The following is a 25,297-nucleotide window of genomic DNA, read 5'->3' on the forward strand; positions in this document are numbered from 1 at the left end:
GTATTTGTCTTTCTGGCCAAGCTTATGAATTTCCCATCATTTTGTCGCAGATGTCCAAATTTCAGTCTTATTGTAGCTGAATAATATTTCATTGTGTACATATACCATGCTTTACTTAATAGTTGATAGACATCTGAGTTAATTCCATGTTTTTGTTTTCAAAAATTAAGTAGTTCTGTCAGTCCTGTCCTGCCATGTGCAAGACAATAGTTTTCATTTTCTTCCTTCTTTACTAATTAAATTTTTTTTTTCTACAATGGAAGCATGGTGTTATGACCTTCCTAGCTTTTTTAAAAAAAGATTTATTTATTTTTGTTACAAAGTCATATACAGAGGAGGAGAGACAGAGAGGAAGATCTTCCTTCCGATAATTCACTCCCCATGTGAGCGCAACGGCCAGTACTGCGCAGATCTGAAGCCATGAACCAGGAACCTCTTCCGGGTCTCCCATGTGGGTGCAGGGTCCAAAGACTTTGGACCGTCCTCGACTGCTTTCCCAGGCCACAGGCAGGGAGCTGGATGGGAAGTGGAGCTGCCGGGATTAGAACCGGTACCCATATGGGATCCCGGCACGTTCAAGGCGAGGACTTTAACCACTAGGCCACTCCGCCAGGGCCCTACTAACTAAATTTTAATAATGTAAGCTGAAAATTTAATTTCAGGCTGTTCTTTTTATGTTATATGTCTTCTATGTTAATGTGTGGAAAACCCTTTCACTTGTATCAACTAAATCAACAATGATTACTTAGCCTTAAATTTAAGTAAAATTTATTGAAAACTTTTTACTATTTATTAGATGCTTTGCCTTTCTTTTCTAATAATGTTATTTTTATTAAAATTATTTAAACTTTCTTTTGTCCAGAAATGTAGGAATCTTTTCCCTCTTAAGCTTGAGGTAGCTTGTCTAAGTTTAGAATTTTAGGATCACAGTCATCCCTCAGAATTTGAGCTCTTGGAATAAAGTCCTAGTGGCTAAGTCGTCGCGTTGCATGTGCCAGGATCCCTTATGGGAGTTGGTTATTGCCCCAACTGCTCCATTTCCCATCCAGCTCCCTGATTGTGACCTGGGAAGGTTGTAGAGGACAGCCTTGGGACCCTGCACCTGCGTGGGAGACTCCAAGGAGGCTCCTTCCTGGCTTGTGGCTGCAGATCAGTTCCGCTCAGGCTGTTGCGTGAGTGGGCCAGCTGGAGAGTGGGCCAGTGGATGGAGGATCTTCTCTCTGTCTCCTTCTCTTTGTAAATCTGACTTTCCAGTGGAGATAAATGTATCTTTAAGAAAAAAATTAATTTGATAAACATTGCTGATTTGACATGAAACATTTTACATAGCAGATTAGAGATCTGATGTCTATTTAAAGGTCTTTCATTGGTTAGAAACCTGATATTTTTTTTTCTGGAAACCTAGGTGGTTCTTATTTTTACAATTCAAAATTTTCACCCCAGTAATTGTCTAAGTTTCTTAACATTGTGATCAGTCTTACGAAGATTTTATGTGTCTTTTAGAGTAGAAAATCAAGGCTTTGTTTGGGAAAATGTCTTGTTGCTTGATTCAACATTCTTTGTCAATTTTGAAATCATTTTTTGCGGGTATTGATAGATGTTTATAATGTGGAAATTAAATGTAGCAATTGTAGTATTGCTGTATGGGAAGAGTCAAAATAACTGCTGTAGAAAGGATAGTAGTGATTATATAGATCCTAAGAACTGATTGATAGGTGAAAATAGATAAATGTATGAATGCTTGCATGAAACAACAAAGTGCTCATTTGAGTAGCTTCTGAAAAATGGGTGAGAGTTTCTGTCACATTATTTTGGAACTTCTTCAATTCCAGGACCGGAAGTTAACCAAAGCTGAGCAGCAGCGCTTCAAGGAAGAAGCAGAGATGTTGAAAGGTCTCCAGCACCCCAATATAGTTCGGTTTTATGATTCCTGGGAATCTACAGTAAAAGGAAAGAAATGCATCGTGTTAGTGACAGAGTTAATGACTTCAGGAACCTTAAAAACGTAAGTTGACTGTAATAATGTCAATGAGGTTTTATTTGAAGCTAATTTTCAGCACTAATAGAAGTTGCTTATGAGTGAATATTGTTTTTTTGCAGGAATTGCCAAGATTTACATCTAATGAATATGTTAGGAATTGGAACATGTTAATGAGAGAATATGATTTCATTTTAAAGCAATTTTAAATTTTATTTGAAAGACAGAGTTAGGGAGAGAGAGTTTTGGTAGTGGGGAGAACACTTCCACCCACTAGTTCACCCCCCAAATAACTGCAGTGGTCAGGGCTGGCCCAGACTGAAGCCGGGAACCTGGAACCAAGCTGGGTCTCCCAGGTGAGTGGCAGGGGTCCAGATACTTGAAGTATTTGCTGCTGCTGCCTCAGGCACAATCGCAGGGAACTGTTACGGAAGTGAAATAGCTGGTACTCAACTGATACCCACATGGGATGCTGGTGTCACAGACAAAGGCTTAATTTGCTGCACCACAGTGCCAGCTCTTATACTTTCATTTTGTAAAAGATAATGTTTGGGTATTTGTCCAGCATCACAAATTTACTAAACAGTAGTATGTGATTATAGTCTTTGGTTTTGAACCTCAGTTTTTCATGTTGTAGTATAATTACTTGTAAATGCAAAATGTGAGGTATATGAGCATTTTTCAAAAAGTTTGTGGAAAATGTATTATGAAATATGTTATTATAACAAGTAAAAGTAGGAAAAGGATGGAAGTTAGGAGTAAGTCAGGGAGAGAAAGTGTAGGGTAGAAAATATTATGCTTTTAAAAAAGATGTATGTATATGTTGGACCCAGTGCTGTGGCCTAGCAGTTAAAGTCCTTGCTTTGAACGCGCCGGGATCCCATATGGGTGCCGGTTCTAATCCCAGCAGCCCTGCTTCCCATCCAGCTCCCCGCTTGTGGCCTGGGAAATCAGTCAAGGACGGCCCAAAGCCTTGGGACCCTGCAGCCACATGGGAGACCTGGAAGAGTTCCTGGCTCCTGGCTTCAGATCTGCGCAGCACCGACCATTGCAGTCTTTTGGGGAGTGAATCATTGGAGGGGAGATCTTCCTCTCTGTCTCTCCTCCTCTCTGTTATGTCTGACTTTTCAATAAAAATAAATAAACTAAAAAAAATATATGTATATATATATATATATATGTATTTGCAAGTTAGAGAGTGAGGAGGAGGAGGAGAAGGCGAGAGGCATCTGCCATCCCTGGGTTTACTCCACAGTTGGCCACAATGGGCACGGCGGATGTAAGCTGAAGGTAGGAGCCAAGGGTTTAGTCCTGTTCCCCCATCTAGGTGCGGGCATGAGCTCAAGCAACTGGGCTGTCTTCTGGTGCTTTCCCAGGTACATTGTCATAGAGGTAGATTGGAGGTTAAGCAGCCAGGTCTCAATTTGGTACCCATATTGGGTACTGGCATCACAGATGGAGGGTTAATGTGCTACACCACAACACCTGCCCTATGTGCTCTTAAAATTATGTGTATGAAATATGTTAAGTTTTTCCCCTTTTATAAACAAAACAAGTTTTACAGTGCCATGTGTGAATCACAGGTTTTTTTTTTTTTAACCAAAAAATTACTTATCTTTTAATTCCTGTTTTCCATATACTTTTTGATTGCCCCTTTAACATTTCCTAGCATTTTTTGGTCTAAAATTTTTTGGTGTGTTTTTTTATTTGCTTGAAAGAGTTACAGAAAGGGAGAAAGATCTTTCATCTACTGATTGATTCCCCAGATGGTAGGGGTTGTGCTAGGCCAAAACTAGGAACCAGGAGCTTCATCTGGGTCTCCCGCATGGATGTAGGGGACCAATCAGTTTACTGTCTTTGATTGCTTTCCCTGGCAGATCAGCGGGGAGCTGGATTGGAAGTAGATCAGCCAGGAGTTGAACTGATTCGATTTCCATGTGGTATGCCAGTGTCTCAGGCTGTGGCTTTACCCACTAGGCCATGATGCCGGCTTCTCTAAAATTTTATTTAGTTGTATTTTCTAAGTAATTATTAGAAATATGGGCCCGGCGCGGTGGCGCAAGTGGTTAAAGGTCCTCGCCTTGCACGCCCGGGATCCCATATGGGCGCCGGTTCTAATCCCGGCAGCCCCGCTTCCCTTCCAGCTCCCTGCCTGTGGCCTGGGAAAGCAGTCGAGGACAGCCCAAAGCTTTGGGACCCTGCACCCGCGTGGGAGACCCGGAAGAGGCTCCTGGCTTCGGATCGGCATAGTATCGGCCCGTTGCGCTCACTTGGGGAGTGAATCATTGGACAGAAGATCTTCCTCTCTGTCTCTCCTCTCTGTATATCCGCCTTTCCAATGAAAAAATAATAAAAATAAATCTTTAGAAATAGAGAAGTGTCTTCTTAAAATTACTGACAGTCCGGGCCCGGCGCCGTGGCGCAAGTGGTTAAGGTCCTCACCTTGCACGCCCGGGATCCCATATGGGCGCCGGTTCTAATCCCGGCAGCCCCGCTTCCCTTCCAGCTCCCTGCCTGTGGCCCGGGGAAGCAGTCGAGGACGGCCCAAAGCTTTGGGATCCTGCACCCGCGTGGGGGACCCGGAAGAGGCTCCTGGCTTCGGATCGGCATAGTATCGGCCCGTTGCGGCTCACTTGGGGAGTGAATCATCGGACGGAAGATCTTCCTCTCTGTCTCTCCTCTCTGCATATCCGCCTTTCCAATAAAAGAAATAATAAAAATAAATCTTTAAAAAAAAATAAAATTACTGACAGTCCACAAAAGACTACTCTGGAGTAATTCTCTGTTTAAATTCCAAGTTTGATACTTAGTAAGATGTCTAATTTTAGATAGAAAGTCCTTTTTTCCTAAGGGTCAAGAGTAAACAACTTGCAGCTAGCCATCATAGAGAATAAATTATCAATCACTCATGTGATTTGCTTGGATAGTGTTCATACAATAAGTTACTTACATGTGGTCTTTTCATTTTCTTTATATAGGTATTTAAAACGATTTAAAGTCATGAAACCAAAGGTTTTAAGGAGCTGGTGTAGGCAAATTCTAAAAGGATTACAGTTCTTACATACTAGAACTCCTCCCATTATTCACCGGGATCTGAAATGCGACAATATCTTCATCACAGGACCCACTGGATCAGTGAAGATTGGTGATCTTGGACTAGCCACCCTAATGCGAACATCATTTGCAAAAAGCGTTATTGGTGATTGATTTTTTTTTTACAATTTACTGCTTGGGTATAAAGAAGTTTATCAATTGTGTAGGTTTACAACAGAGATCAGAAAACTATAGGTCATGGGCTAATCTGGCCCACTACTTGTTTTCATAAATCAGATTGTATTGAAACCACTACCATAGCCACTGTTTTATAGGTTGATTCTGGTTATTTTGGTACTACGATGACAGAGTTGAGTAGTTGTGTAACAGAGACTTTATGAATAACAATACCTACAATGTTTACTAAGTTATCCTTTATAGAAACCTTTCCTACTTTGAATTTTGTTTTGCTATATATGAGTGTATTGAAATATTTCAGAGATAAGTCTGGTATATTTCCTGTGGGATATATCCAGAAATATTTAAATGTCCTGAGGATTTAAGAAAATTTAGTTAATTGAGAAAAATTTAAACAACTAAAAAAAAAAAAGGATTAAAACGCACAGATTTTATTCTTCAGTGTTGTCTTGAGCAGTGTTGTATCTTATCTGTAAAGATAAGGAACAAATTTTAGGTGCTTTACATGAATAATAGAAAATATTTAACGAATTTCATACTTAATAACATTTACCGTTGGGTTGTAGAAAGTCCCACAGGTAATCTTCCCAACTAAAGGACTGTGGTCTTGCTGAATTCACCTTTTTGCTCTTAATAAAAATGTGGATGTGCTGCTATTTTGTAGGTACTCCTGAGTTCATGGCTCCAGAGATGTATGAAGAACACTATGATGAATCCGTTGATGTCTATGCCTTTGGAATGTGTATGCTAGAAATGGCTACTTCGGAGTATCCATACTCGGAGTGCCAAAACGCAGCTCAAATTTACCGCAAAGTAACGAGTGTAGGTATAATTTTACTCTTTACTTCACAAAATTCCATATTTCTTGTTGAAGTGGGTAAAGCTGATTCAGTCAAACCGAATTTTTGTCTTAATCCTAGAGTAGTGGTAAATTTGAAAAGCATAATGAAGCAAATTTTAGAATTGTGTAATGTGCCTACATACTCCTTGAGTCATATAAAATAACTGTATTACTTTCTTTAGGAAACTATTACTGATATTGTATTATTTATATCCATTTTTGAAGAGGTTTTAGTATCAAATGGACCTTTTCAGTTGAAAAAATTTTAATAATGTTTATCTATTTGAAAGAGAAAGAGTGAGATTGAGATTTATTTCTTATCCATGATTTTCTCCTCACATCCCTAGACCAAACTCCTAGACCAAAGTCAGGAGTTTGGAACTCTGTCCACAACTTGTACATGACTGGCAGGCAGCCAACCCCTTGAGCTGTCATCTCCTGCCTTTCTGGCTACCCATTAGCTGGAAGCTGCAGCCAGGAAATCAAGCCAGGACTTGATCCTAGACATTCTGATAGGAGCTGTAGTGCCTATTGGTGTTTCCATATGGCTGTCTATAGATCTTACTTTTCAAGGGTGGAAATAGAGATTGGCTGAATAGTTTTCAAGATGTTTTCTAGTTCCAAAAACCTTATTATGAAGTTATATTCAAAATACCGTTCAATAGACATATTCAAAATACAGTTCAATATTCATAGTATTTGAGGCTCTGCTATGAGTAATTTTTTAAAAAGAATCAGCAAGCAATGAAGTTCTGAGTAAGATATGTTTGCTACCCTCCAGGAATTCAAATTTCTAGCAGGTGAATAATATGAATTCATAGATAACTATAAATGAGAGAAGTGTAAGAAAGGTGAAAGCAACGTATTATGATTATTCAAAGGACAACTCCTTCATGTCCTGTTGAGTGCCTGTATGTAGGTCTTGAAAAAAAATTGTTACAGTGTTGCAGGAAACTAATAGGTACTGTTTTTTAAAATCCTGGTTTATTAATAAGAATAAAAATTGCATGCCTTCATGGGGTATAATGTAATGTATTGATGCATGTATATGATGTGGAATGAGTAAATCAATCTGGTTACCATATCCGTCTTCTCACCATTTTTTGTGTTGAGACATCTGAGGTTTGCTTTCCAAGTTATTTCGAAATATATAACATTATTATTGACTATAGTCATCCTGCTCTGCTGTAGATCTCCAAACTTACTCCTCTTGTCTGACTGGAACTTTGTACCTTTAACCAACAACTTCTCAATTCCTTCCTTTGTCCTCAGCCTGGGGTAAACACCCTGTGAGTCTGACTTTTTACATTTCTCATGTAAGTGAGATCATGCAGTTTCAGTCTTCCTGTGCCTGACTTGTTTCACTTAGCATAATGTCTTCTGAGGTCATTCATGTTGCAAATGAGACTTTCTTTTTTTATTTAAAGGTTAAATGCCCTTCCATCCTATGAATATACCTTAGTTACTGTGTTTACTCATCCCTTGATGGACTTCAGGGTTCTTGTGCATAGTCAATGAACGTAGGATAGTCAACACACTGATGATAATTCTTTTGCATATATACCCAGAAGTGAGATTGCTATCCTCACTTTATTTTTACTTATTTTGAGAAACTTCCATACATTTTATACAATAGCTGTACTAATTTCTGTTCCCACCAACAGCCTTTGTTACACATACTTGCCAATGCTCTTATGTGTCAGGTTTTTGAAAGTTTAGTGCTTTAACAGGTGTGTAAGTGTGTGTATAGTTCTTTAATGCGTGTTGTAGACCACATGATTTAATCTTTATACCTTTACAAAACTGAGCACCATCTTCAATTTACATATGATGAGATTGAGAGCAGAGTTTGTCAGTAGCCCAACTTCCCATATCTAGTGATTGTGGTAGCTTCTGATCCTGAAGTCTGTCCAACTCTGCAAAAGCTTGTTTAAGGAAATAATAAATAAGGCCAAAAAGCCAGATGTGAGATAGTCTGTAGAACAAATGACTTGCTTTCTCCAACAAATTCAATTCATGAAAGAAAAAGGGGGAGACACTTTATAGAATACAAGAGACATAATGGTAGTAGCAAGCTAGTAAATGTATAATGGGTTCTCTGCAATGCTGAAAAGCACTGGTTTTGAGAATTTTCTGCTTTTTGTAGTGTAAGTATTTCCCCTAAGACTGGTTTAAAGTTAAGCAGTGTGACTTCACTGAAGGCTGAACTGGGAAGAGATGTACCGTGACAATTATGTGTTTTTTACAGCATAAGATACAAACGACCTCAAAACATGCATAATGGTAAATTACAGTTGGGGAGGAAGGTTGTCAATAAGTATTATGTTGGCTTTTAATATAATGTTTTAATGGTAACTTTACATGATTTAACATTTTAAAATCTCTGTGTTTAACAATTGGCTTCCAAAGTTGTTGAAAGTCTGGTAGCTCTTGTGTGCTGGGGTAAGCCAGCTTCAGTGTGGCCTTCATGTTTGTTTGGATCCTGAATTGAATAAACTAGCTATTAAGACATAGTTCAGGGTCCAGCACATTGGCTCAGTGGCTAAATCCTTACCTTACAATGGTTGGGATCCCATATGGGTGCTGGTTTGTGCCATGGCTCCTCTACTTCCCATCCAGCTCCCTGCTTGTGTTCTGGTAAAGCAGTAGAAGTTGGCCCAAAGCCTTGGGACCCCGTACCCGCATGGGCGACCCAGAAGAGACTCCTGGCTTTGGATGGGCTCAGCTCCAGCCATTGTGGCCTCCTGGAGAGTGAACCAGCAGGTGGAAGATCTTCCTCTCTGTGTATTTTTCTCTCTGTAAATCTGCTTTTCCAATAAATAAATAAATATTTTAAAAAGAAGACAGAGTTCAGATAATTTTGTGAATTTGAGCATGAATTGAGGTTTAGATTATGTTAAGGAATTATTGATGATTGTTTTGAAGTGATATGAGATTTTTTTTTTTAAAGATTTATTTTTATTATTTTTCCATTGGAAAGGCGGATATACAGAGAGGAGAGACAGAGAGGAAGATCTTCCATCCAATGATTCACTCCCCAAGTGAGCCGCAACGGGCCGATACTAAGCCGATCCGAAGCCAGGAGCCTCTTCCGAGTCTCCCACGCGGGTGCAGGTTCCCAAAGCTTTGGGCCGTCCTCGACTGCTTTCCCAGGCCACAGGCAGGGAGCTGGAAGGGAAGCGGGGCTGCCGGGATTAGAACCGGCGCCCATATGGGATTCCAGGGGCGTGCAAGGCGAGGACCTTTAACCACTTGCGCCACGGCGCCGGGCCCGAGATATTTTTTTAAAGGACATGATGTATTAGAGATGTACACTGGATTTTTAAATTTACTTTTTGAAAAAAAAAATCTATGTAACTTGAAAGTCACAGTTACAGAGAGAGAGGGAGAGATAGAATTTTTACTTCCCCGATGACCACAATGGCTGAAGCTGAGCCAATCTGAAGCCTGGACCCAGGAGCTTCTTCTGGGTCTCCTATGTGGGTGCAGGGGCATGAGAACTTGAACCATCCTCTGTTGCTTTCCCAGGCCATAAGCATTGGTCTGGATTGGAAACCAGTGCAGCTGGGACTCAAAACGGCATCTATGTGAGATGCTAGCACCACAAGTAGAGGATTAGCTGCCTACCCCACTGTAATAACCCCACAAATAGAAAATTTTATGGACAAAATGATGCACTATCTGAGATTTGTTTTGAAACATTTCAGGACATGAAAAGTTTTGGAGTATTCAGCTAGACCAAGGTTAACAAAACATTGTTTTTTGTTGAAGCTGGTGATAATTACGTGGGACTTATTATATTCCTTGCATTCTACTTTTAAATGTCTGAATATTCCTATAATAATTTAGAAAAGGAGCTTGATTTTTTTTGGTCCATCTTTCTTTTTACTTAGTTACCTATATGTGTTCAGTTTTTACATATTGGTTTTTAGTTAAGTGAAAATCAGATAGAGATCTTTTATCCATCTTTACCTTATTCTCTCATTGCTAGTGCTGGGCCAGGCTGAAGCTAAGAATCTGGATTGTAAGCTCAGTACTGTTCTTCCCTGTGGATTGCAGGGACCCACATCCTTGGGCCATCACCATTGGTCGCCAAGGAGGATCATTAGCTTGAAGCAGGAATTGGGAGTAAAGGTGGAACTCAAATTCTGGTACTCAGATATAGAGTGTAAACGTCCTTATTGGCTTATTTTTCTTTCGAAAATATTTATTGATGTTGAAAGTCATAGAGACAGAGATTGGGGGAAAGAGAGAGAACTCTTTTATCTGTTACTTCATTCCCCAATATCCACAACAGCCAGAGCTAGGCCAGGCAAAAGCCAGGAGCCTGGATCTCCATTAGGTCTCCCCTATAGGTGACTGGAACTCCAGTTGTTGGTGCATCATCTGTTGCCTTCCAGGTACATTAGCAGGATCCTGCATCTGAAATGTGGAATAGCCAGGACTCTTAAGCAGGAACTCCAAGATGGCATTGTGCATTGTAAAGCATCTGCTTAACCTGTTGTACCACAATGCCTGTCCCCTACAGAGCATCTCAACCACTGTGCCAAAATACCTATCTCTTACCTGTATTTTGGAGGGACATAAATAATGATTTTGTAATTGAATTTATAAGTGGTAACTTCCCAACTATCTTCACTTAGTAGCAGAGAAAGAATAAATATCATGGCTGAGAATTGGGTAAGAAGTCGGTGGAAAGGTTGAAGATGTGTGTCTGTGTGTGCAGTGTTTTTGAATTTGGAGCCCCAGGTTAAGTCCTTACATTACCAGATTCATTTAATACAATACTGGCTTTCTGACTGTGTGTCTTGTGAGTCAGTTTGACAGGTCTAGAAGTAGATCTTCAATAATATATTTCTGCTTCCAGCCAAATCTGAAATTTTCTGTTAAGTTATGACAGTACTTTTGCATTATTTTTGTGATATTTAAAGCTCATAATTATAAGGTAGTAGAATATAAAATAAATAGATTCATACAAGTAAAATAGCTATCATAGGAATGCTTTTAGTTGTCCAGATATCATTTGTTATTGCATTTCTGGAGCTTGATTATTTCATTTGAGGTAAGTTTATCAATATGTTAGTATTTAAGAGGGAAATAAATAGATTTCTCAAATAGATTTGTTTCTATTTTAATTATACACATATGTAATTGGTTTCCTCTAGCTCTTCTAATAGGGTTTGAAATATAATGACTTGATTTCCTGAAATAGGAAAAACCCTATTTAGAATTTTCAAAAGGTTTTAATAACCTTTATTTTTTAGTAAAAGGCGAAAGATGATCTGAAGAGAAACATGAGTATAATTTTTTATTACTGAAAATATTCGTCTAATCTGTTTTGCACATTGGAAGTTTATTGTGTATTTAAGCAGTATATCTAACAATTATGGGAATTTTCGATGTGATAGGTTATTTTGAGTACATGTTAGTTTCCTTGTGATATTATTGTATTATATACATATATCTGCATACACATACACATAAATTAAAGGGCTTTAAAACGTTTATGGGAAATTTGCATTATTTTTACATTGCGCTTTCCCATAAATTTAAAATCTTATTTATTTCTTTGGGAGGTAGATAGACACAGAGAGCTTCCATCCTCTGGTTTCCTCTCCAGATAGCTGCAAGTAAGACTGGGCTGATGCCAGGAGATTGGAACTCAGTCTAGGTTTCCCCCTGAGATAGGGATAGAACTACCTGCTACCTGAGAGGCAACATTGGAATTAGGAGGGGAAATGAGAAGATTGGACATCTTAACAGGTACATATACTTGTCTTCCATGAACTTTTTGAAGCCATTTTGTATTTATAAAACATATTTAACTTTGCCTGTATTGTTGGAGCTTTTGATTAGTTCTGATTTTTTGACTTTTATTTGTAAAACTATGACAAAACTTGTCAAAAGTTATTAAATGTGTGTATTTTTATTATTTAAAGCTCAAACATGGCTTAGTGATAAAAATAAAATTTAACAAATGTCATATTGACTTGGCTTCCAATGGCCAAACTTGTGAGCAGCACTGTTTTTCTTTTCTTAGGGCATAAAACCAGCCAGCTTTAATAAAGTCACTGATCCTGAAGTAAAAGAAATCATCGAAGGGTGTATTCGTCAAAACAAATCTGAAAGGTGGGTGCAAGTGTAGTGAAATGATCTAAGTGATGTGAATGTATTTTCCTCTTCTTTTGCATTTGGTCATTTTCTCACTTTTTAATCATGTTAAATTTGACTTTTCACCAAAAACAGCCCAAGCATACCGTCTGGAATGAAGTGTGTCAGTGCATGTTCTTTACCTTTTTAGATTTTGATATCATGTTCTGATTTTTTTAGCTGACACTTGGGTTCTATTAATGTGTATATTTTCACTGTGAAATAATTGCAGTACCTTTAGCCATCAGTTCAATGGGTCCTCACAAGTTCATTACTTCTAATAGCTGACAGGGAATAGATTTTTTTAAAAAATATTTTTTTGTTTGTTTGTTTGTTTGTTTGAACGGCAGGTTACAGAGATAAGTGGAGAGAGATTTTGTATCTCTTGGTTCACTCCTCCCTCACTCCTCATATGGCTCTAAAGGCCAGGGCTGAGCCTCGCCAAAGCCAGGAGTCTGTTGCTTCCTCCAGGTCTCCCATGTGTATGCAGGGGCCCAAGTATTTGGGGCACATTGGTAGGGAGGTTGATTGGAAGTGGAACAGCTGAGACCTGAGTTGTCACCTGTTTGGCATGCTGTCATTGCTCAACGTACTATGTCACCACACTTGCCCCAACAGAAAATTTTTATTTAATATCCTTAAGTTATGAGAATGATAAAGATAATATGGATACTTTTGTTCAAGAAATAGTATTCTGTTTTTTTTCACAAAAAAATTTTGAAACAGTGGGGAAATCACAGAAACACTCATGGATAAAGTGGGAAGAGATGGGAAAGATTGGGAGAGATGTTACACTTCCATATGTTATGGATGCGAGAGAGATCACACTGGACCCAAGTGTAGGATGTTAGGAGGAGTTTTCATTTCCCAAGCTTGGTGATAGCAGCTCCCGCTACACTCCAGGAGCCACTGCACCAAGCTGCGTAAATCAGGGGTTTTTAAGCTCTCATCTGCCAATCAGATTGAGAGCCATGCAGTTAAAAAAAAAAGGTTTCAGGCAGGAAAGGAGTTACCAGAGCCCAAAGTTTTCCTATAGTTAACTAACATAATGTAACACAGCGGGAGGCAGGAGGGGATAGGTGCACAGAACTTCCGGAGTAATTTCTGCACTGTCAGTTGTTCTAAGTCCTCTGGAAGGCAGGAGGAGCAGGATGTACTTTACGTGCCTTCAATTAATTTGAATGGTGCGAGAGGAGGACAGGAATCCTAATATTCTTCTTTTTGTTTTTTTTAAGATTTGTTCATTTTTATTGGAAAGTCAGATCTAGAGAGAGAAGGAGACACAAATATCTTCTCCTTTAGGAACATGTGTGTCTGAGTCCCTGCTTTCCATTCTTTTGGATATATATGTATAGAAGTGAAATCGATAGATCACATAATACTGTTGCAATTTTTGAAGAAGTGCCATTTATTTTCTGGAGTAGTTACACCATTTTGAATTCCCTTCAGCAACATAGGGCGATTTCAACATCCTCACTAACACTGGCTTCTCTTTTCTAATAATAGTCATCCTAATGGATGTGAAGTGGTGTCTGCACATGGTTTTATCTTTTTTTTCTCTAATGACTAGTCATATAGAATATCATTTCGTGTGCTTATTGACTGCTTATCTTTGGAGAAGTGTCTGGTCAAGGTTTTTGCCCACTTTAATTTTGTTGTTGAGTTATACAAGTTTAGGTGTACTCTTTTTAAAAATAAGGCTAAAAATGCTATGTTGAAGTAGCTGTTTTAGCTTGGGTTCTGGTTGTGTGCACAACATTTTAATTATGATCCATTACCCATGAATATTGGAATCTTCTTAGTGATTCATGATATATTGGTATATAGGAAAGAGTACAGACTTCAGTGTTCAGATCTGGACTCCAGTGTGCTCTTGAGTGATGTACTTAGTTATTTCTCAAAATAGGTATTATTTTGATTACCCAAAGAGAAAAAATATATAAAACATACATTAGAGTAATGCACATTCAATAAATTATGTCTTCTGCCACTGTTATTATAATTACTCCTTAATAAAAACAGACAAAATTTTAGTAGGCAGAGGACTAAGCTTGGTTTTCATTGCTTCAAAACATCTCACATTAGCCCATGTTAGCCTAATTAACTGGTGTCAGATTAGTTTTCTAATGTTGTCTTAGTTACTAAAAATGTGGAGGTTTGAAAAATCTACTTACAGGAAATTGCTCTGTCTCTATGCTTTTTATATTTTAACTAATCCAAGAAGGGTCAAGGAGACTGCAAGGAAAAGGTTATGCATTTTTGCAACAAGTTTGTGAAGTACTTTTGTATCACTTTCAGCTCTCCCTGGACTATAGTACAGAGTAAATATTATATGCCTGTTTGAAAAGTTAGTAAAAGAAAAAGAAAGTTGCTCTAGCTTCTTAATATTTTACACGCAATCTTTATTTTTCTTCAGAGATGGTTATTTCCTAATATCATGCTATGGTTGTATGCTATAAATATTACCGTGACCTAAAACCAGAGTTCAATATGTGAAGCAAACCACTGGATGTTGTTGAGCCAAATGCAGCGCTCACTAAGGAGTGAAGTACACAGACTACACTATTGTTAATGGAGTCAGTGACTTCTATTTATAATATTCACATGAAAGTTTAACTTTGTAATTTACTTTGGAGTTTATATTCCTGGATGGGAAAACTTTCTTTTTCTAAATGTCTGTAGTCTCAATCTTAGCAACTTAAGTCAGTGTAGGGAAGCTAATTAATTCACTTAGCATGTAATGCAGTATTTCTCCAGTTCTAGCTTGTAATACTATAAAAAATTTTATTTACATTCATTGGAAATGCAGAGTTACAGAGCAGAGAGACAGAGAGAAAGATCTTCCGTCCACCTGTTCATTCCTTAAGTGGCCTCAATGGCTGGAGCTGAGCCGGTCTAAAACCCGGAGCTAGGAGTGTCTTCCATGTCTCCCACACAGATACAATGTCTTGAGGCTTTGGGTCATCCTCTACTTTCCCAGGCCAGAAGCAGGAACCTGGATGGACAGTAGATCAGCAGTGACATGATCCAGGTTTTAGCCACTGTGCCATCACTCCATATCCCCCTTGGCATGCTTTATATATATATAGTTGTGTTACTGGTAATTTTAAATTTTAGCATTCATTTTTATTTTCTTTTAATATTCATTTTCTTGTTATTTGAATGGCACAGAGAGGGAGTGGGAGAAAGATACATTAGGAGATCTTTCATTCTTGATTTCATTCCTCAAATGCCCAAAAGAGCTGGGGCTGGGCTACGCTGTAGGCAGCTTGTGTGCTCCCTTCTGCCTTCCAGGGACACATCGACAGGCAACTAGAATTGAAGATAGAGTTGGGCTCAAATCTAGGTGTTTCAATGTGAGATGTATGTTTCCCAAGTGGAGGCTGAAGCAGTATGCTAAATGTCCAACCCATCGTTAAATTTCAGTGGAGATCATTATGTGTGCATTTTAGTTTCGATTTCATTGTGTCTCTGGTAGTAAGATGGATATGAAATTTTGTTTAATATGGCAATCTATTAATTGCTTCATTAATAGAACATCTAAAATAAGGTTCACTTAATGCACTTAATTTTTTTCTGAATAAAGGATTGACATGATTAGAAGAATTGATAATAAGATATATACATTTTGTTCATTAGGTTGTCTATCAGGGACCTACTAAACCACGCATTTTTTGCTGAGGATACAGGATTGAGGGTGGAGTTAGCTGAGGATGATGATTGCTCAAATTCATCGCTGGGCTTGAGACTCTGGGTTGAAGACCCCAAGAAATTGAAAGGCAAGCACAAAGACAATGAAGCTATTGAGTTCAGTTTCAATTTAGAAACTGACACACCAGAGGAAGTAGCATATGAAATGGTAAGTAAATCCTGCTTTCCCATCCACCCTACTCCTTATAATTCCAACATTGCTTTCTGTTTTTTGCCCATTACTTTCTTTAAAAACATTGTTAGTATGAAATGCATATCTATAGCAGAATATATTAAATTTATACATATCATATAATGAATAATAAGAAACCATCTTTGTTAAGAAATAGATTATCAGTGCCTTGGAAGCCACCTGAATGTCCCTATCAGTTTTGTCCCTCTCCTTTACCACTGTAGGTAGTATTTGCCCTGATGTTGGGATATCTGGAGTCCATCTTTTCTCTGTCCTAAGAAGGAACTCAAGGACAAGATGTAGGTCAAGGTTACCGAAAAATAGCATTTGTTTTCCTGCTAATTGAAAGTAAACAATGAGGAATGAATGTAGGGAAGCTCAAGAAATAACTTCAGTAAGGTTTGGGATTGTCCCTCTATATGATCTAGAGGCACAGGGGTGGGATTAGGAGCAGGACTAGAGTACCATACCAATCATGCATATCCTAACCCTGTGTCAGTAATATCAGAAGTGACATGGCATTTAGAGGCATGATGGGATTGGGAGTGTTAGACATAGTATTATAATCACATTATAATGAACTCCCGGTCGTGGGGATGCAGAATGCAGTCATGTTGGATAATTTTAACGAGTGACAGTTCTAAGCAGCCACACTGTAAAAGCTTTGCTTTTCTGATTTACAGAAAGGAAGAGCTTTAACATTGCATGAAAAGGAGGATTTGGGTAGTGTATGGAAATGCATGTTTACATGCTACATGTTGTAGAGTTTTGGGGTGGTATATAGAAGGGGTGATTTGAGCAGCTTAGGCAAGGCAGTAGGGCAGGCAGAGCTACAGTGTGCAGGGATGAAATGGGCAAGGCTGCAGGGTTGGAAAAATTTAGTACCTCCTGGCTGGTGCTACTTCCTTGCCTGCATTAATGGTATTGTCTGATTAGTTGAAGAATCCCAGGAGAAGGTGAGCTGAGGAGTGTTTGTTGATCATCATTTGGCTCAGCTTCATCGAGAGCTGATGGGATTCACTTCTGGGGAACTCCAAGGGTCAGGCCGTGAATGAGTCTAGGACAACTAACTCGGCATGATCAGGGCAGCGGATCCAATGATGTGTCTACTCACCACGTGGTGTGGTGGGGAGTCGGACCCCCTGACTTTCCACTTCTGGTCTCCCCTCCCACCCTGAGTAGTAGGGCTGGCAGATGAGTACTGGGGGAGAGCTGCCAGGACACACCTGCTCCTGGCAGACACAGCACTGGCATGAGGGGGCTGTAGGAGCTGCTGCAGCTCATGGTCAAGATCAGCTTGGGACAGATTAAGCCAGGTTTACTTATGCATTCTGCTTTCAGGGCAGAGAAGGATGGAATGATTATGTTAGAAGTAACTAACTCTTTACTATCTTTCTAATATTGTCTTTGCTTCAATCTTGTACTGGACTTCACTTTCTTTGAACTTTTCTCTTTCATGGCTTACCCTTATTAGTGACATACATCTTATACTACCCTCTTTTTAAACATTTATTTATTTTTATTGGAAAGGCAGATTTATAGAAAGAAGGGCACAGAGAAAGATCTTCCATCCACTTTTTCACTTTGCAAGTGGCCACAATGGCTGGAGTTGAGCTGATCTATTGCCAGAAGCCAGGAGTTTCTTCCAGGTCTCTTAACATGGGTGTAGGGGCCCAAGAGCCTGATCCACTCTCTGTCACTTTTCCAGGCCACAAGCAGGGAGTTGGATGGCAAATGGAGAATCTGGGACACAAACCAGCACCCATATGAGTTGCTGGTGCTACAGGTGGAGGATTAGCATGATATACCACCACATCAACCCCCATGACAACCTTCTCTTAAAATTTTTTTTTAATCTGAAAAGCAGAGAAACACACACACACACACACACACACACACACACACACACACACTCAGCAGATCTTCAGTCCTCTGATTTATTCTTCCAAAGGCCCGCAACAGCTGGGGTTGGGATAGGCTGAAACCAAAAACTAAAAAAATCTTGGAATCCTCTACTGGATTGTCAGAGACCTGGGTATTTGAGCCATCATCTGTTGCCTGCCAGGCTGTGTATTAGTAGAAAGTTAGATTTGGAAAGGGAGCTGGAGCTTCAACCTGGGTATTAGAATATGTAAGCTAGGCATCCTAAGTGTTGTCTTAACCACAAAACAGATGGCCACTGCTCAAGAAAGTGCACATGAAAGATTCATTCTTTGAAACTTTCATATATTCAGATGTCTTTTATTTTTAAGGTTTATTTATGTTTGTATTGAAAAGGCAGATACACAGAGAGGAGTGACAGAAGATCTTCTGTCTGCTGATTCACCTCTTTAGTGGCTGCAATTGCCAGAAGCTGAGCCAATCCGAAGCCAGGATCCAGGAGCTTCTGGGTCTCTTCTGGGTGCAGGGTCCCAAGGCTTTGAGCTGTCCTCAACTGCTTTCCCAGGCCACAGGCAGGGAGCTGGATGGGAAGTGGGGCAGCCAGGACATGAACTGATGCCCATAAGAATCCCAGCACATGGAAGGCCACTTTAACCACTAGGCTACTTAGTGGACCCGAAAATGCCTTTTTAAAATCTTAATGTTTCATTGGTTGATTGACAGACTAAGACATTTTATGTTGAGATTTATTTTTTTTAAGTCATAGCTCTATGCTTTTTAGCTTTGTCCATTGCTCTTCAGAAGTCCAAAGCTGTTCTGATTCCTGATTTTTTCAATTTGACCTGTTTTTTTCCTCTGTGCATGTTTGTATTTTCTTTTTGCTCAGTATTCTAAAATTTCATAGTGATGTGTCTTGATTTGAATCTGTTTTCATCTACTGTGTTAGACCTTTTTAATCTGTCAACCTATATTCTGTAGTTTATCAGATATTTCTTGACGTATTTTGTTAATAATTTTTTATCCTTTGTTTTCTCTTCCTGGAATTGCTATCACTTGAATGTCAGGCCACTTAAGCTGGTTTCCCAATGTTGTTTTTTATCTTTCATTTCTTTGTTACTTGATTCTTTTCTTCTTACAAATGTTACCAACTTTATTTTCTAAGGCTTCCATTGAAGTTTTCATTCCTGCCCTCATATTTTACATTGAAAATGTCTTTTTGCTTTTTTGTTTCTTAGTTAAAATAAACATCTTGTTCTTTGTCTTATAGATGTTCTATTGCCATACCTATCTGTGTTAATGTTTTTAACTTTTTCCTCCCATTGTGGTCTCTTTTCTCTAAGTTACTGTTTTGTTTGTTTGTTTGTTTGTTTTGTGTGTTTGATCTTATTGTTAGAGGTTTTCTCCTGTTTCTTATCATTCTTGGCTATCTGCTTGTAATTAATAAGAGATTGTATTAGTTTTATCTTGGTGCTTAACAAGCTACCATAATTTAGTGCCTTGCAAATGTCCCATTCCTTCTTCAAAGCCAACAATGGCATGTCAGATTCTTCTAGTATCACCAGCTGGTGAAAGTTTTACTCACATAATCACCCTAGATTAAGCTCAGCTGTGCTGTATAATAGGCATGATGCCTTGTGATATTCAGTTTTGGGTGAAAGGAGGAAGTGTTTTTGAACTTCCATAATTTTGCCTGCCACATATAGTAGCTAAACTGGATATACCATCCAGATCGTTCATGTTGGACTTGCTAACATTGATCTTTACTGTAGGGGATCTGTGTGGGCAGTTCTTTGGGGGAATATCTGATAGCGGTGTTTATGAGTATCTCATTTTGAGTTGATCAGATTCCCCAGAGTAATATCTTTTAATATCTTTCCTGGGGGGTAAGAATCTGTTACTGAGATTTTGCTGGCCCAGGGGAGAAGAGTTGGTTTTTATTGTGTTTGACCTCCAGCATAATTTGGTCACTTAATAATCTAATTGTCAACATGGTAGCCACACCATCAACTCTAATTTATGTTCTGTAGTTCCTTTTGCCTTTTCCAGAGAAATATCCAGACATATGGGATAGTGATGGAACAGTCACCCAAAAATATGGATTGGAAAGTCAGATCAGGGACCTAATTAACCTCTTCTCAAAACCCATTCACTTTGTCTTCCCGATTTCAGCCATCTCTTTTGACTTTACCCTCAGTTCTGAAAGTGCCTCTTGCTGCTAGTTCTCGTACTTTGCGTATTCTTCAATATAAATGAAAATGGTTTTCAGTATTTCCTATTTCATTTTCCCACATCTTCTAGATCAGTTATAACTTCTATTTGTGTTTTGTATTTCCAGATGCCTTAATGTTTTTGTTGTTGTCTTTTTCTTATTTTCCCATTGTTTCTTTGTTGGTTTATAACTTAAAAATTTATTGAGTGGATTTACAAATTTTCCTCCTTTTCATAGGGTAAAAAGGTAAGCATATGTGCTCTATCATACGTTGTAATAATGTTTCATCTACTGTGAGATTTGTAAGAGTTAAGATCCATAAAACATGTATACTGTAACACTGAGAATGCTATTCCATGTTAGCTTCCTGAGTCATGTCTGCTGCTCAGCCTGTTCTACTGAGACACTATGTCAGAACCCTCTCCTTTTTTGCTTACTCTTCAAATGCTAGTATGTATAGAAACTTGCTGTGAGCATACGTTGTCTACCTAGAATGTTGACCTTCCTTAGTAGCTTGTACGTTCCTTTTACATCATATATATATGGTTTATTTGAATGAGTTATAGACACACACATACAGAGAATGTGAGAGAATGAATGAAAGAGAACATCATCCATCCATTGGTTTTCTCCCCAAATGTCTGTGATGCCTAGGGCTCCGGCAGGCTGATGCCAGAAGCCAGAAGCTTCTTCCAGGTCTCCCAAATGGGTTCAGAGGCCAAAGGGCTTGAGTCATCCTCTGCTTCTTTTTCCCTAAGCAGGAATCTGGATTGGAAGTAAAGCAGCTACTATACAAAGTAGTACTCATATGGGATGCTGTCCTCACGGACTGGCTTGACACACTGTGCTACAACACCAGCCTCCCTCTTTTTAGGCCCCCCCCCTTTTTTTTTTTGCCTTCCTCTGTGATACTTTCTGTATTTCCTTCAGAAGAGCATATGTTTCATCTGGGTAGCAGCTTATTTTATGTCATTTGATTCTAGGTTTGTAACTGGCTTATACCACCAGGTTGTGTGTTCATTCGGGACTAAGGATCAAACTCAGGCACCTGTAAATTTTTGGTTCCACTATTGGGCACATTATAGATACTCAATGCTGCTGAGTGAGGGAATCTTTTTAATCTTTTAAAAGAAGTGATGCCATCATACATTGTCTCTCATAAGGCTGTATGTATTGAGGCATAATATGTATGTTTCTATATAAAACCAGAATTATTTCAATTACACTTTGTGGTATTACTTATGTTTCGATTAGAGGCTGTGGCATTTATACATGTTTTTGATTATGAAAGAACACAGAAATAAATGAGGTGTTATTTAATGGAGTATGGAATCTGGGTACACAAAATAATTTTGCTAGTAAAGTAAGTTAAGATCTTACATGTTTAAGAAATAGTTTGCTTACTGTGTTTCTACCTTTAGGTCAAGTCTGGATTTTTTCATGAAAGTGATTCCAAAGCTGTTGCTAAATCCATTAGGGACCGGGTGACCCTGATAAAAAAGACGAGGGAGAAAAAACCTGCTGGGTGTCTAGATGAACGAAAGGATTCCCAGGGCCGGTGTAAAGGGAACGTAGCTCCTCAGCACAAGACTGCAACTTTGCCCCCTGCTCCTGCTCAGCATACTGGCACTGAATGTGAAGAAACTGAAGTTGATCAACATGTTCGACAGCAACTTACACAAAGGGCACCACCACAACACTGCTCCTCTGTTACTGGTAATGTACTTGGCATTTATAGAAGCAAACAAGCATAAAAGCATATTCCACTAGCTTTAAATAACACTTTTGTGTTTTTCAAATATTTGAAAATGAAATTTTTAAAACAAAGGTTTATTTTTATTGGAATGGGAGATTTACAAGAGAAGGAGAGACAGGGAGAAAGATCTTCCATCCACTAATTCACTGCCCAAATGGCCACATGGCTGTAGCTGCGGCAATCCAAAGCCAGGAGCTTCTCATAGGTCTCCCATGCCGGTACAGGGTCCCAAGGCACTGAAACAGCATCCACTGCTTTCCCAGGATACAGACAGGGAGCTAGATGGGAAGTAGAGCAGGCAGGACACAAATCAGTTCCTGTATGGGATATGGGCACTTTCAGGGGAAGGATTATCCTGTTTCAGCCACTGTGCTGGCCTTCACTTTTGTGTTCTTCAAAACATTCTTTTATCTTTCATCTCACAAGCTATCAAAAGCCCTGAGTAGGTCAGCTAGTTTCGTCCTTTTAAAATTGAGAAAATGTTCTGTTAGTGATTTGGACATCATATTCTTTGCAGCATTATTATCTGGCATGTTGTTTTGTTCAAGGAAGAAGTAAAATTACCTTATTCACAATTTTGAGGGTGTAGCTTAAAGCCTTTAATGAAGAAAATTTGGAAGTAAAGAATACAATTTCCCTAAGAAAAAATTTTGTGCCTTTGAGATCTTTTTATTTCATTTTGTTATTTTTTTTTTTGCTTTTTAAAGGTTGTTTTATGATACAGTTCTATAGGTTCTGGGATTTCCCGTCCCCCTCCTCAAGTTCCTTTCCCTATCCCATTGATTTCCCCTGCAGCATTAACAAAGGGTGGTTCTTCATGAACAGTCCTAAGTTCTTCATGCTGTTATTGGGGTAGTATTCTTTTGTAAAGACTTATTTATTTTGTTTGAAAGTCAATTACAGAGAAAGTTAGAGAGTTCTTCTATCTGCTGATTCTCTCCTCAAATGGCCACAACAGCTGGAAATGGGCTATTCCAAACCTGGAAGCCCATCTTCCTGGTCCTATATCGGTTCATGGTCCCAAGGATTTGGTCCGTTCTCTGGCGCTTTCCAAGGCCATTGGCTGGAAGCTGGATTGTAAGTGGAGCAACTCGGATTAGAAGTGGTATGCCTGTGGAATGCTGGTGCTTCCAGTGGGACACTAGCTACCATGCCAACTCTAAGGCCACATTATTTTCCTGGTTTTGTTTTGTTTTGTTTTTTTGTTTTCCAGACTTAGGAGAAGTTTCATTTCCCAAGTGATCAAGTGAATGTAGAAGGGAAGGGAAAGTTCCTCCCAGGGGGATCTGGGAGATGGGCTGTCTCTTCAAAGGAGAGATAGACATCCCCAAGCAGAAGTCTTTATTCCAAGATTCTAATAAAAAAGATAATGACACTTATATTTTATTGAAATTGTGAGGACAAATGTATAATTTAGATAAGAGTAATTATGTGATGGGCCCAGCACAGTAGCCCAATGGCCTGAAGTCTTTGTTTCGCACCAGTGCCGGTTCTAATCTGGGTGGCCTTGCTTCTCGTCCAATTCTCTGCCTGTGGCCCGGGAAAGCAGTAGAGGGTGGCCTAAGGTCTTCGGACCCTGTACCTAAGCAGGAGACCTGGAAGAAGCTCCTGGCTTCTGGCTTTGAATCTGCATAGCTGCGGCTGTTGTGGCCACGTGTGGATTGAATCATCAGATGGAAGATTATTCTTTCTCTCCTCCTATCTATATATCAGACTTTCCAGTAAAAAAAAAATCTTAAAAAAAAAAGAGTATATAGAGTTGAGTTTTATGCAATTTTTTTGCTTTTAGGTTAGACGTACAAAAAGCACTTTATTCAGCATTTCATTGTCTGTTGTAGAATTGACATGTGTACATGATGGATTTTTCTGCAAGTACCTATCTACTTCAATTGTGTCAGGTTGTCAGAATAAAAACAAAAAACATGTAAAAATTCTTACCATTAGCTATCATTATCTATACAATTTGGATATTGTAATTTCAATTTCCTGTTGTTTGTTTCTTTGTTACAGGTGACAGTGTGTCTGAGGCAGGAGCAGGAGCAGGAGCAGTTACACGTTCAGATACATCCGGTCAGCCCAGTATAGCCTGTTCCCAAAACCAGAAGATGGTATCTCAAATGGGTTCTAACACCGCACAATCTGAAATGAATATTCCAGGTCAAATTTATCCATCTCAACAACTAGTGGGACACTACCAGAACATTTCAGGGGTAAGGTGTACTGCTATCTTTTAAAATATGTAATCAGTATATTTAATTCAAGTGAACAAGGCTGTCTTTAATGCCATGGTTTTTGTTTGTTTGTTTGTTTTTGTTTTTTCCCTCTTATTTAGCAGTTGCAGAAGCAGCCAAATTCAGCTCAGCTCCCAAATTTGCCTTTGGTTCAAGGTCAATCCACTGTTTTGCCTGTACATGCCCTTGGATCTACAGTCGTTTCACATCCTCAAATTTCTCCTTTAAGTGCCCAGAAGGTTTCACAGGTAAAGGTAAGACATTTTCTGAGGCTCTCTCTTCATTTAAACACATTTGCCTTGATCTTAGCCAAAAGGCTGTGAAAGTAATAACGTTTAAGCAAATTTAACATTACCTATATTTTGTGAGAGGCAAAGATTCCTTTACTTTCATTCACCATAGTGTAAAGGTCACTGAAAGTTGAAAGTTGCTTGTTTTTCTTCACCTAAGACATTCTTCCTGACTATGTGCTTAACATTGTGTAATTAGAATCTTGAGACACTGCTTGTATAATTAAACAGAGAACTCACTGTAGGGACAAAAGGTTTATTTAGCACTTGGAACTCTTCATATTGGTAATGATAGTTTGTTCTTTATCTTGAACTTTTCCAACTTTGTGCATGGATGGTTGTCTGTTGTAGTTAATTAAAAATAATATTTAATAGACTTGTACAATTTTCAGCATGCTCACCTAAATTCTTGTTTTGGTTCATTTTTTTCTTAAGAGAAATGAGATGTGTTTTTGTCTTTCAGGGTGATCTTTTTCTTTTAAAGATTTATTTTTATTGGCAAGTCAGATTTATGCAGTGAAGGAGAGACAGAGGGAAAAATCTTCCATCCACTGATTCACATCCCATGTAGCCTCATCATTTGGAGCTGAGTTAATCTGAAGCCAGGAGCCAGGAGCGTCTTCTGGATCTCCCTTGCAGGCGCAGGGCCTCCAAGCTTTGGGCCATCCTCTCTTGCTTTTCCAGGGCACAGGCAGGGAGCTAGATGGGAAGCTGGGCCTCTGGGACATGAACTGATGCCCATTTTGGATCCTTTAGGCACTAGACTATTGCACCGGGCCCTTTCAGGGTGATCTTAACGTGAGTGTTATGTATTTGTGACAATGAGGAAACAGATCAGTAAGGGTCT

At 39.0% G+C, this 25,297-nt stretch overlaps 1 protein-coding gene across 1 annotated transcript in view; it reads left to right on the plus strand.

Annotated features, from left to right (window-relative positions):
- The window catches only part of WNK3 (WNK lysine deficient protein kinase 3), a 116,306-nt gene that overhangs the window by 22,005 nt on the left and 69,004 nt on the right, over positions 1 to 25,297 (plus strand). Inside the window, exons 2-9 of the mRNA XM_041001468.1 lie at positions 1,833 to 2,005; positions 4,957 to 5,177; positions 5,874 to 6,031; positions 12,091 to 12,179; positions 15,840 to 16,059; positions 21,595 to 21,889; positions 23,940 to 24,139; positions 24,265 to 24,414. Coding sequence (XP_040857402.1) covers positions 1,833 to 2,005; positions 4,957 to 5,177; positions 5,874 to 6,031; positions 12,091 to 12,179; positions 15,840 to 16,059; positions 21,595 to 21,889; positions 23,940 to 24,139; positions 24,265 to 24,414 — 1,506 coding nt within the window. The remainder of the gene's footprint in view (positions 1 to 1,832; positions 2,006 to 4,956; positions 5,178 to 5,873; positions 6,032 to 12,090; positions 12,180 to 15,839; positions 16,060 to 21,594; positions 21,890 to 23,939; positions 24,140 to 24,264; positions 24,415 to 25,297) is intronic.

Source organism: Ochotona curzoniae, unplaced genomic scaffold, assembly GCF_017591425.1.
Source record: "Ochotona curzoniae isolate NIBS_2020 unplaced genomic scaffold, NIBS_Ocur_1.0 contig_1274, whole genome shotgun sequence".
NCBI classification, from domain to species: domain Eukaryota; kingdom Metazoa; phylum Chordata; class Mammalia; order Lagomorpha; family Ochotonidae; genus Ochotona; species Ochotona curzoniae.